Source organism: Echeneis naucrates, chromosome 24, assembly GCF_900963305.1.
Source record: "Echeneis naucrates chromosome 24, fEcheNa1.1, whole genome shotgun sequence".
Classification (NCBI taxonomy): Eukaryota; Metazoa; Chordata; class Actinopteri; order Carangiformes; family Echeneidae; genus Echeneis; species Echeneis naucrates.
Window position 1 is genome coordinate 6,806,000 of NC_042534.1, and position 12,591 is coordinate 6,818,590.

General features: G+C 41.7%; 1 protein-coding gene across 6 annotated transcripts; it reads left to right on the forward strand.

Moving 5' to 3' along the window:
- Window positions 1-266: 266 nt before the first annotated feature.
- On the forward strand, window positions 267-12,591 carry pum2 (pumilio RNA-binding family member 2). 6 transcript variants are annotated; one of them, XM_029496891.1, is made up of 23 exons: window positions 267-422; window positions 1,913-2,276; window positions 3,151-3,219; window positions 3,803-3,908; window positions 4,068-4,255; window positions 4,331-4,503; window positions 4,880-5,174; window positions 5,269-5,362; window positions 5,506-5,613; window positions 5,738-5,883; window positions 6,332-6,452; window positions 6,780-6,923; window positions 7,068-7,376; window positions 7,474-7,701; window positions 7,855-8,122; window positions 8,212-8,341; window positions 8,464-8,598; window positions 8,753-8,890; window positions 9,479-9,604; window positions 9,884-9,955; window positions 10,900-11,021; window positions 11,568-11,760; window positions 11,925-12,591. In XM_029496891.1, exons 2-23 carry the CDS (start codon window positions 1,926-1,928, stop codon window positions 12,054-12,056), a joined length of 3,648 nt encoding a protein of 1,215 aa, XP_029352751.1. In that variant the 5' UTR covers window positions 267-422; window positions 1,913-1,925; the 3' UTR covers window positions 12,057-12,591. The 6 variants fall into 6 exon arrangements, with proteins under 6 accessions (XP_029352751.1, XP_029352753.1, XP_029352752.1 ...); XM_029496893.1 differs by having other exon boundaries at window positions 8,464-8,592; XM_029496892.1 differs by having other exon boundaries at window positions 7,071-7,376.

Here is a 12,591-nt window from a genome sequence, read left to right on the forward strand (position 1 = left end):
TTTTTTTTTTCTTGCTGAGTCAACTTTGTTCATGATTTTAAAATCGGCCCATAATCTAATAAACATCCATTCAAACAACCAGCCAGAGGAGTGAGCGGGGGTTAGGAAATGAATCATTATCAGGCGGATGGTCGTGAGGCTGAACAGCACATGAAATACACACTGACACACACACAAAAATGTGTCCTGTTTTTACATGTAGTGTGAAAGGTACGTCGGGGAGGCAAATATACACTGACATTGTTATACGCATGTCTACGCAGTTCACGCTATTTACAGGGAGGGGGCACTGGCGTCGGAAAACTATTAGCTTTGACTATCAAGCCCTGCTAAATCACCGCCCCCCCCCAGGAGGAAACAACAATATAGAATTGGGTTGACGGCGTGCAACGAGCATAGACTCTCTCTTGATACGACAACGCGTGAGTATATCTTCTTCATTTGTCCGTGTCGACGGCCAACGCTCAGGAAAGCGACTGCTCTGAATGCGCCTGTCGCGGCGTCAGTATTTCCCCTTTTGTTTAGCGGTTAAGGCCCATCTGTTTGGAACTTGAAGGGGGGCCATGTTGTTTAGCCACTGAGTGTTTGGTTAATGTTTTAGCTCACACAAAACCAACTTGGCAATTAGCGCCCCGCTAGCCCTCATCGTAGCCAATTTGGACCCTGATCGTCTCATTGCAAGCAGCCACTTGTCATTTGAGTCCGAAAAACTGCACTTTTTTTCCTATCCGACGCGATAGCCCGTGATTTCTGCCGTGAAACAATGACAAAATCGCCGATTTAACTTTGATGTGTAGCAATAATAAACAGCAGGCCCGCTGCGGTTAGCCTTAGCTGATTAGCCAAGGATGTTGCTAAGGCTAGCTCCGGTCTACTAGCTTGAGCTAACACTAAGCATGTTCGATTTCCGCATGTGCATATCAATAAATTGGCCTCAACGGTGAAGGCTAACAGATGGATAGAGATCTAGCCATTGTGAAATGTATATATTGACGTTAATTCCCCAATCAAAGCCACAAAGTTGGCTCGCTTATTATAAGGGGTCTTGCAGGCTAGGTTAGTTAGCCAGTGTGTTAAAAGGCTAGCACGTCGGTTCGCCTCTACGGTCAGGAGGTAATGTTGGATGTAACGTAGCAGGAATATATTTGAGAGCCGTTCGATACCAGATAAAGCTGGTAACAGTCGGCGATTAGTGAAAGCATGCTCCGATTAGTTTATGATGAATGATTCTTTAACGACAGTTTCACTAGCTTTGTAGCTAACACCGGGGCAGCATTATCCACCTAGCATTACTGGTAATGTAAGCCATCAACACCTTCGTCAGTCACTTGTTTGTTCCTGCCGTTCTCGTTCGTGTATCAACAGAGTTACTAAACTAGACATCAGATGTAGCGCAAATACGTCGACAAGTAAAAATTGCAAGTCAAACTAACAAATGAAGGACTTAATAAAATAATTGATCTTTCCTCGTTGATCATCTAAAGCATGGAGCTAGCAACACGGGAATTAGCCATTCCCCAGCGAAAGAAATTATGCTTTAATAACTGTTCATATTTTTTTTGTTCATCCTTTTTCTTTAGTCTATTTCAGAAGTTGGTTTAACTACTAGCTCTTAGAGTAATAATGGCCACATGTTGTAACCAAGAGATTTTCCTTTTTGCAGGGCCATTTTGATACAGTAACTGCATATAGTAGGGGCTAAATTCATTTTTAGCAATTATAAGTAGGAACTTAAATCTTAAATCTGCACTAATTGTGTCATACAGTCATGCTGGGACATTACAAAATGAACACAAGAGCATGCCCCAGTATAGGGTTGCATATATGTAATACCCACGTTTGCATATCTGTGCAGGTAAGTTTGAATGACAACAGTCTTTTACTAAATGATCCCTTTTTATGGCTTATTCAGGCTTTCCCGTGGAATGAGCGTTCCATGCAGCATCCTAGGCATGAATGACGTGGCCTGGCAGGAGACAAGAGGTGGGATGCTGCATGCAAATGGTGCTCCTGAAGCTGGAGGTGTCAGAGTTCATGGTGGGGGGCCCTTAGCCTCGGTTGGTGTAGCTGGACAAGCTCCTGGAGGTCCACATTTACAGGGCATGGATCGGGGTCCTAACCCTACACCAGGTACACCACAGCCTCCGCTGAGCGGACGATCTCAGGATGATGCCACAGTTGGTTACTTCTTTCAGAGGCAGCCTGGAGAGCAGCTTGGGGGCTGTACGCCAAGTAAGCATCGCTGGCCAACTGGAGACGCCAATCATGTTGACCAGGTAAAGGGCCACCATCCAGAGATTGGTCACTGGAATGTCAAGAATAAATTTCAGTGGCTTTTGTTGGAAGAGCTAATCACAAGGGACACACCAATGCAATGACTTAATGACAGTGTTAGATATTTTAAAAAAATCAGATTTTATGATCCGTGTCAGTTGTAGAAATGCATATATATATATATATTGCACACTGAATTATATAGTGTGACTGAGCAGAAATTTTACCACTGGCCGTTTAAAAATATTTGCTGTTGGAAAAAAAACACCAGAAATATCTACTGCTTTGTGATGGAAAACCAATGTTTTAGTTCTATAAACCATTCATATTCACTAATCCCAGAACTCTGGGTATATCGCCTGTCTTTTACAAGGTCTGTTAATACAGCAATAGTACTTTTAAAAAAAGGAAAGTCTCCATATTTGCAGTGGGCAAAGCATGGTAGGCCAGTGCTTTGTGGCTGCATTGGCAAAGCAAGGGTGAGAGAGTTAGTACAGTACCTGCTCTCAGTTGTAATATCCTATTCATGAGGTGTAATATCCTTCCTGGATTAGATGTGATATTCTCCCTGATGCCTATAGCAATACTCCCCATACATGCCTGGCTTTGTCCTGTGAAAGGAAAAAAAGGGAACTCTTCACAAAAGCTTCGAAGCAACAGTGAGCTCAATATGAAACTCTTTTATTCCAAAATGTAAAACAGAAAGGTGATATTTTATCTTATGATATTCATTAAACAATGAAACACACCAATAACAAAGACCTAAATGATTTTAGACCTCGAACAATTTTGCATGAAATACTGAAGAAGATACTTTTAGCTGATTACAGTCTAATAACTTAAACCATTTTTAAAAACGATCTCCTTTTGTCACAGGTTCGTGCTGTGGATGAAATGAATTACGATTTTCAAGCCCTTGCTTTGGAGTCAAGGGGAATGGGAGAGGTGAGGGGGTTTTGGAACATTCTCTCCATCATTGTGATATGATAGACTAAAACAGAAATCTTTCTGAAATGTTGACACTGTCTCGGTTTGAAAGAGGCTGCAAGGCATCTGTAGTTTGCTACTTGACGGGGAATAGGTTGGTGCTTTGGAGCAACCATTGTGACCATAAGAGGAGAAGAGACAGCTGCTCAAACTAATGCAAAACAACTTGAAAGTTTTTGTATTAGGATGGTGACAAAAGTAATGTGTAGAGCCATTTTCTGTATTTACCATACACATGGATAGCAGCGAAATGGGAAATAATGCAAGATGGAATTTTCTTTTATTTATTTTGTTGCTGAAACCATTTTAGTTTTTAAGAATGAATGTATAATAAAGAGGAATAACCTAGACTCACTCTACAGTCACCTTTAGCTCTACTGAAATAAATGTACGCACTAACACTGGTTGTGGAGTATATTTTCAAGTGAGGCAATTTTAAAGTAGAGTAAAATCTCAATTTTAAACTTAATAGTACCCCAGCAAGCACACATTGTCACCCACATTTGGACATTAGTGATATTTTGAAAATTTTCTTCATTAGCTTTTGCCTGCGAAAAAGCTCTGGGATTCAGATGAATTGGCCAAAGATGGAAGGAAAGGGATGCTTCTTGGAGAGGAGTGGAGGGACAATGCCTGGGGATCATCTCGTGAGTTGCTTTTCTGTCTTTCTGTCTTCAATTAGATATCTTACATTTTGAAAATCTATTCAAATCATATTGCAATGACTCCCCCCACCTCAAAACCAAGCTATATCTTTTTATACACGCACAACTGTTTTAGATGTGTGATTACGGATTTTCATTCAGATCATTCAGTGTCTCAGCCAATCATGGTGCAGCGGCGACCAGGCCAGAGTTTCCATGGAAATGGTGATGCCAATTCTGTGCTTTCACCTCGCTCAGAAGGTGGAGGCCTGGGGGTGAGCATGGTGGAGTACGTCTTGAGCTCTTCTCCTGGTGACAAAATGGATGGTCGCTACAGGAATGGGGGCTATGTAAGTCAAGCTTCTGTCACACCAGGTATTTCAATAAGGGTGGCACGTACCCTGACCCAATGAATGTATGTACAGGGTGGAGGAGATGCTGACCAAGATGGGAGGGATAAGAATGATGCCCAAGAGAAAATGTCACCTTTTGAGGAGGACAAAAGCCAAGAAATGAAGGTGGGAGAAGAGAATGATCCAGCAAAAGCGAACGCAAGAGGTCTACTTAATGGCATGGATAGAGACTGCAAAGACTTCAAGTAGGTTTTCCTGTTTGTCAAATTGCACAACCACCTATTATCAGATGCATCTATGGTCCTGTTAATTTTAGGCAATAAGATTTAACTTGATTCAGATACCATCTTTCCATGTCCATTCTCCGTTTGAGAATTCACAAAGCTATTTCATCTGATGGCATTTAGTTTTTTTTTTTTTTTTTTTTTTTTTTGAGGTGTTGGGTTAAGGTTGAGCTTCGCAAATCAACTTAAAATTTAATGAAAATGTGAATTGGAAAAGCCTGCATTTACATGCTGTCCAGAGAGGTGTTATCAGATGTTGTTTATTGAAGTTGCTGACTTTCCAAGTCCTGTACCAGTATGGCATGTGTGCTGATGCTTAATTTATTTGTTTCCCCAGTCCAACCCCTGGAAGCCGTCAAGCTTCCCCGACCGAGGCTGTAGAGAGGATGGGTCCATCTCAGACAGGCTTGGAAATGATGGGACAGCACCACCCCCATGGCCTCCAACAACAAAACCCTGCCCAAAACAAGGCCCAAGCTGAGGACTTTCAGAACCAGGAAGCCCAGAATATGGGTGGTATGGAGCAGCAAGCTGGTGTGGAGTCCCTCCAGTTTGACTATGCTGGGAACCAGATTCAAGTGGACTCCTCAGGGACTCCAGTAGGATTGTTTGACTACAACTCTCAGCAGCAGGTCTGTTGAAACACAAAACATATCTATTGAGAGATCTAACGCTTAAGTTTGCTCAACAAATTGTAATCCTTTTTTGTTGTTTTTTGTTCCACAGTTGTTCCAGAGATCTAATCCCCTGACTGTTCAACAACTCACTGCAGCTCAGCAACAACAGTATGCCCTGGCTGCAGCCCAGCAGCAGCATCTTGGTAAGTCAGAGTGTCTTATTTATTATTTGGCACACCATGTCATATAATTAAAGTTGTCTGGAATTTTGAATTTACAATTGCATAGTCATTGATCTGAGATTTGACGTGGAAAGATAAATTGCATGGCTTCTTCTCTTCCCCAGCTGGCCTTACTCCTGCATTTGTGCCAAACCCTTACATTATTAATGCTGCACCCCCTGGAGCTGATCCCTACACTGCTGCTGGGCTGGCAGCTGCAGCCACACTTGCAGGTGATCACATAGCACGTTTTCTGATCTTGTGATCTTTCTGTTCGAACACGTTGGACATATGTTGTCATCAAAGTCATCGGTTGCGTAATAAGTAAACAACAATGCAACACAATCTCTTCCTCAGGGCCCACTGTAGTTCCACCACAATACTATGGAGTTCCATGGGGTGTGTATCCGGCCAATCTTTTCCAACAACAGGCTGCGTCTACTGCCAATCACTCAGCTAATCAGCAAGCATCCAATCAGGGACCAGGGCCAGGCCAGCCACAGGTAAGACTGGTTTATATAGTACAACTTGTTCTCACAGGTTTTGCTTTAAAGGTTAAATGTTAGTTTTATTTTTTGTTTATGTATGTTATTTGGACCTGATAATGCTGTATGCAGCTCTAAAAACTGTGATTTTGTGACATCACATTGGATTAGGTAATTTTTTTTCATTAAGCTTTTGATGAATATTGGGCTCCTACATTAACATATTACTTTAACCATTCTGGGTTTAGCCAAATTTAAATTAAAAAAACATGTCAGTTGTGGTATGATGTTGCCAGTCAGCTATCAAATTAGTCCAAACCCTTGCAGTCCCGAAAAAGTTGAACTTTGTCACTTTCTCAGTTAGCCATAAATATTCTTAATGCTCAAGACTTAAATACAGAAAATATTTGATAGTTTTGATGCAGTACAGCCTGTGGGTGTGACGGTATGATTACTTCTCCTCAAGGTGATGCGCACAGGAGCAAACCAGCGACCTTTGACACCTGGACAAGGTCAGCAGAGTCAGCAAGAATCTTTAGCTGCAGCAGCTGCTGCGAATCCTGCGTTGGCATACACAGGAATGCCTGGTTTGTACATCAGTTCATACAAACATAGTCTAGCCAAAGACACTAACAACCACATTCATGTTTTGTGAACACTGCTTCTGGGTTGTTAAGCAATAATTATCCTACACTCAAAAAGAGCTCCCTTAATGTGCTCTGTTGTCATATTTGACTATATTACTTGTTCGGCCTCATTTCTTACCATTTAAAGATGCTGTTCCCTCAGAGTGAGCTCACATTTGAGAATAATTTCACAATTTGAGATGACACTAAAATCCTCCTGTCATTGAGTAGTTTTTAAATTGTTTCATTTTCAGTACTGTCGTTGATGATGCATTCCTTATCCCCCAGGTTATCAGGTGTTGGCTCCTGCAGCTTACTATGACCAGACTGGGGCTCTGGTGATGGGCCACGGTGCTGCTCGGACTGGTCTAGGTGGGCCAGTTCGTCTCGTTCAGACTCCTTTGCTCATCAACCCTGCTGCTGCACAAGCTGGTGAGTGTGATCCATCTGTCATAATAGTTAACTTTTGATATGTGGCTTCAGAGCTATGGTAAAATCTCTAGTTATTGTGATTGTCTGAAATCCATTGCCTTTGATTTTCCTTTGACCTCCTCATGCTTCCTTCCCCCATACCAGCAGCTGCAGTGTCTGCATCCGGTTCTGGCAACAATATATCTGGTCCTCCAGCCAATGGGCTGTACCGCTCTATGCCGCAGCCTCAACCCCAGCCACAGCAGCAGCAGCAGGCTCCCCCACCCAGTAATGCACTGCCCTCCAGCTCATTCTATGGTTCCGGATCAGTTCCGAACACATCCCAGAGCAGTTCACTTTTTTCCCACACCTCAGCTGCCCCGCCGCCACCAAGCTCCTCCCTGGGCTTCAGCAGCACTGGCAGCTCTCTTGGTGTGGGACTGGGTTCTGCTCTTGGAGCCTTTGGCTCTTCTGGTCAGTGACGCAACTACAAGTTCATTAGGACTCGAAAAAAATGTTTAATTGCATTTGCCTGTGTTCTTACACATTTTGTCATTTACTTTGTCCACAGTATCCAGCTCATCCAGTAGCAGTGTATCTCGCAGGGACTCCCTGTTGGCAAGTTCTGACCTTTATAAACGTGGTGGCAGCAGTTTAACTCCCATTGGCCAGCCATTTTACAACAGTCTGGGCTACTCCTCCTCACCCAGCCCCATTGGCTTGACACCGGGTCACTCCCCACTCACTCCTCCACCCTCTCTGCCCTCCTCTCATGGATCCTCTTCCAGCCTTCACCTAGGTAAACCTAGTGTGAAGGGTGAAAGTGAATTTTATATATATATTTTTTTGTTATCCCTAAGTTGTTCCAAAAGCATTAAAAAGCTAATAAAAATTTTATAGGCCACCCTGCAGAAGCATCTGCTGATAGTTTTGAATCATTTTCCAATTCTAGGTGGCCTGACAAATGGCAGTGGGCGTTATATTTCTGCTGCACCTGGAGCTGAAGCAAAGTACCGGAGCACTGGTGGTACATCCAGTCTGTTCAATTCCAGCAGCCAGCTGTTCCCTCCATCTCGGCCCCGTTACAGCCGCTCTGATGTCATGCCGTCCGGACGCAGCCGCCTACTAGAAGACTTCAGGAACAACCGCTTCCCAAATCTGCAGCTCCGTGACCTCCCAGGACACATGGTGGAGTTCTCTCAGGACCAACATGGATCCAGGTGACTAAGATGCACTTTCTGCCAGAGAAATGCTGCTGTATTTTGTTATAACGTGTTGATTAACCAATTAACTTAAATGTTGCATCTAGATTCATCCAGCAGAAACTTGAGAGGGCCACACCTGCTGAGAGGCAGATGGTGTTTGGAGAGATTCTGCAGGCTGCATACCAACTGATGACTGACGTGTTTGGGAACTATGTCATTCAAAAGTTCTTTGAGGTCAGGACCTTAAATGTTCATCCTGGTATCAGTTCAGTCAAAAACTGTCAGTCATTTCTAGTAACCATAATCCAAGTACAACTGTGACGTTTTTTCTTCCATTGACATATGCATGTATTCAGTTTGGGAGTGCAGACCAAAAACTGGCATTGGCAACACGTATCCGTGGGCACGTCCTCCCCCTGGCTTTGCAGATGTATGGTTGTAGGGTGATCCAGAAAGCCCTAGAATCAATTTCCTCAGACCAGCAGGTAATTGTAAGTGAGATTTTTTATTTTATTTTATTTTTTTTTTGAAAGGCAAAGTTTTTGCTTATTCAGTTTATTAATTTCCTAACATATTGCAACATTCAATTTAACACAGTGACTGCTGTTAAAATCTTGTCCTTGTCTGATTATTTCTTCACTGAAGAGCGACATTGTCCGTGAGCTGGATGGTCATGTGTTGAAGTGTGTGAAGGACCAGAATGGGAACCATGTGGTGCAGAAGTGCATTGAGTGTGTTCAGCCTCAGGCCCTCCAGTTTATTATTGATGCCTTCCAGGGCCAGGTAGGTTAATTATGAGAAATGGGTCAACTGTCAGTCATTGTCTGTGTTATGGGTCAGAGGAGAACATTTTTCTGTTGTTGAAGCTTCCATTTGTTCTCTACTAGCCTCACCAGTTCTTTTAAGAAGTGGGTACTTTAAGGATCTTCTATTAATAGATTAGGATTAAAGTCAATGATTAATTTCTTGAGTGAATTGACTTTTAACATTTCATTGAATTCACTGCACAAGACATTTCATAAATGTGAATGCTATCCAGTTGCTATCTGGAATGCAATTGTGTCATGAAAAAAACATGGAAAAAGGAGCAAATGGATTAGATGTCAGTGTCTCATGATGGAGCTGCAGAAGACTTAATCACACACATTATAAAAGTACATTTTTAAGTGACTCATGGACATGCATGCACATCCAGGATTCACATTTAAAAATATTGCCCCATTGTGCTCGAAGAGCTGTAGAATTCCAAGTTTACTCGTGAATGCTTTGTCCCATAGAATAATAAGGATCTGTGATAGTAATGATTTATTGTTTAATATTTGTATAACTACACAAATATTGAACTGTTCTTGCTTTTAACCTCTTTTTCAGGTGTTTGTGCTGTCCACACACCCTTATGGTTGCAGAGTGATCCAAAGGATTTTGGAGCACTGCACCCAAGAGCAGACTCTACCAATCTTGGAAGAGCTGCATCAGCACTCTGAACAGCTGGGCCAGGTGAGCACACCTCGTTCCAATGTGCCCGGTTTTATATATTTATATATATATATTTTTAGATGTGACCGATCATTGCTTCTGTGTATCCTTCTCTTGTGTATTTGCATGTCTCCATGTTTGAACACTTCATATTTTGTTTTAGACTGTCATTGTTCCTGTGTAGTTGTGTTGTGCTCAGTGAAAAGTGTAAGGATGAATGTAATTGTGCTGTTAGCTGTCATTACATCTGACATGTGATAATTTAAACATCCACCCTGCCCCCTCACTTATTCCATCTAGAAATATCAAGGCGTTTCATTGGAGATGACACCCAAAACATATTATACAGTGTCCCGTGATGCACTGTTCAAGGTCAGAGCAATTTGCCTCTCTCTCGCGGATGTCCCTGTGCTCCCTTCCTCTTTCCCTTTTTATTTTAATCTTTTTTTCTTTTGTAAACTGATTTAACATTTAGATAGCGTTCCGATTCCCAACTTTTACAGGCCTTCTCCTAACCTACTTAGCCGCCTTTTCCTCTTTCTTGCTTTACACCACAGAGGATTCACCAGGCACATGCTTCCCTGTTTTCAAATTATCCTTCTCTTTGCCTACAGCATCTCCTGATCAATCTGTTTTGTTTTTTATTTATTTTTTTTCATCTCCTTGAATTCACTGTAATTGCTTGAAATAATATGAAACGCTTTGGACAACAAAAAGGTTTTAGGTAGTGCTTAAAACACCTTTACTTATCATTGAACCCTGGAAATAAATATCAAGTAATAAAGTAAAGTAAATAAAGAATATCCGTTAAAACAGATTGACAGGAAATGGATTTGAAGGCAAATTCTTCACAATTAAAGTTGAAAATCATGCTACCTACCCAACACATTGCTACTTCTACAAATAAATTTGAGAGTGTTATGTGTTGCTTGGTCAGGTGAGTTTTTGTGTCCACCTTGTCACACTAAAATTAAACCCATAACTGTCTATCACCCATTTCTGAAGGGGCAGAGATGCTGTTGGTTGTGTTGTGTGGTCAGCAACACAAGCAGCAGCATCTATTTTGTCTGACCTTCTGCAGTGATGACGTGAGGGTATTATAAAACTACAAATGAGGGTGTCACTCAGTCGTCTGCCTATCATCTTAGAGCTGCATGATTTATCTCACACCTGTTAAGACCAATGGTAAAGAGTATTGCATGATCATCCAAGTACAAGGTGTCATACTGATTTTTTTTTTTTTTTTTTTTTTTTCCTCCTTGATTTAATGAATATTGAAACACCTGTTTACTATGAATTTACACATTCTCCTGCAGGATCAATATGGAAACTATGTCATTCAGCATGTTTTGGAGCATGGCAGACCAGAGGATAAGAGTAAGATAGTGGCAGAGGTTCGTGGAAAGGTTCTTGTCCTGAGCCAACACAAATTTGCAAGGTAAGCGAAATGCTTTTAGGTTTTTTTTTGTTCTGTTTTTCATTTATTGACAGGGTGCTGATAACATGCCGTTGTTTTACCGACAGAACTTTCTACAATGAACAGCCCTCAGGAGGGTATCACACTACCAGGGTGTCACCTAGATGTCTAAATATTCCGATAGGGAAAGAAATCTGTGTGTAATGGCAATTATAATATCTCCTCATTAAATTACAAGTGGTAAAATGCAGATTGCAAATTATCCAACTAGCTGGAGATCAAACAATATGAAACTTGAGAAGGTTGAGTTGCAACTCCTGTAGTATGTCAAGTCTGCCAAAATGCCACCAGCTGTCCTATTTGGATTATACTTTGAATTTTAACCAATGGCTCAAATTTAATTGGAGATTTTCCAACCAGTTGCAAAAAAAATTAATATTCAAGCACTAACCTGTTAAAGTCACTCTGAGGGTAACTAGAGCATTTTCCCTTAATGTTCACCATTGGTTTTGAACTCATTTTATGAATATGTGAAAGATTTAACTTTCTCTCCCTGCTTTTCTTCAGTAATGTCGTTGAGAAGTGTGTGATCCATTCTTCACGTGCTGAGAGAGCTCTGCTGATAGATGAAGTGTGTTGTCAGAAAGACGGGCCTCATAGCGCCCTATACACCATGATGAAAGATCAGTATGCAAACTATGTTGTCCAAAGAATGATTGACATGGCAGAGCCTGCTCAGCGTAAAATCATCATGCACAAGGTATGCAACAATCAAAATGTTTACAAGGTTGTTGTTCATTTTATGGAGCTAAAACTTCACTGTGTGCAAGATCCAGTTGTGGAATTTTTTGCCTAAACTTGAGCTGTTAACTTAATTTTGATCAGACAAAATTAATGAAGTCACTAATCCTTCTCCTTCATCAGATTCGGCCTCACATTGCCACTTTGCGCAAGTACACCTATGGGAAGCACATTCTGGCAAAGCTAGAAAAGTACTACATGAAGAGTGGATCTGAACTGGGACCCATCGGTGGCCCCACAAATGGCCTCATCTAGTTGGGTTAACGTCCCGGGTCCCCTGAAGAAGAAGAAGAGAAGGAGGAGGAGTCACCGCCGCCCCAAACCCCCTGTTCTGTGAGAAATGCTCCTTAGCCATAGGGCCTTTGACACCCTCGTACATCCCTTTTTTGAAGGGGAATTACCAAATATAAAAAGACAAGTCAACTTCACATAAGAACGCTGTGACAACTGACCCCTGCCACTCTGCCACCCCTGGTGCAGGTCCCCAGTGTGGCCCCAAGGGTACGCACAGTCAGCAGGCAGATTTTTCCTGGGTAAAGCACAAGCCCATTGTTAATGGTGTAATTGATGTATTTGACTGGTTTTCATATGATCTTGTACATTTAGTTTTTTACCTTGTAAATTCTCTGTAGAAAAAACTTTACGCATTTGCTGAAATTTACAATTCTTACAATTAACACCAGCAAGTGACTTTATAAGGCTAAACTGAGAGATCCTTTTAAAAAAAAAACAAAAAACCAAACAATTCCATTTGTTTTTGTAACCAGACTTGGTATGTCAATTGTTTCAA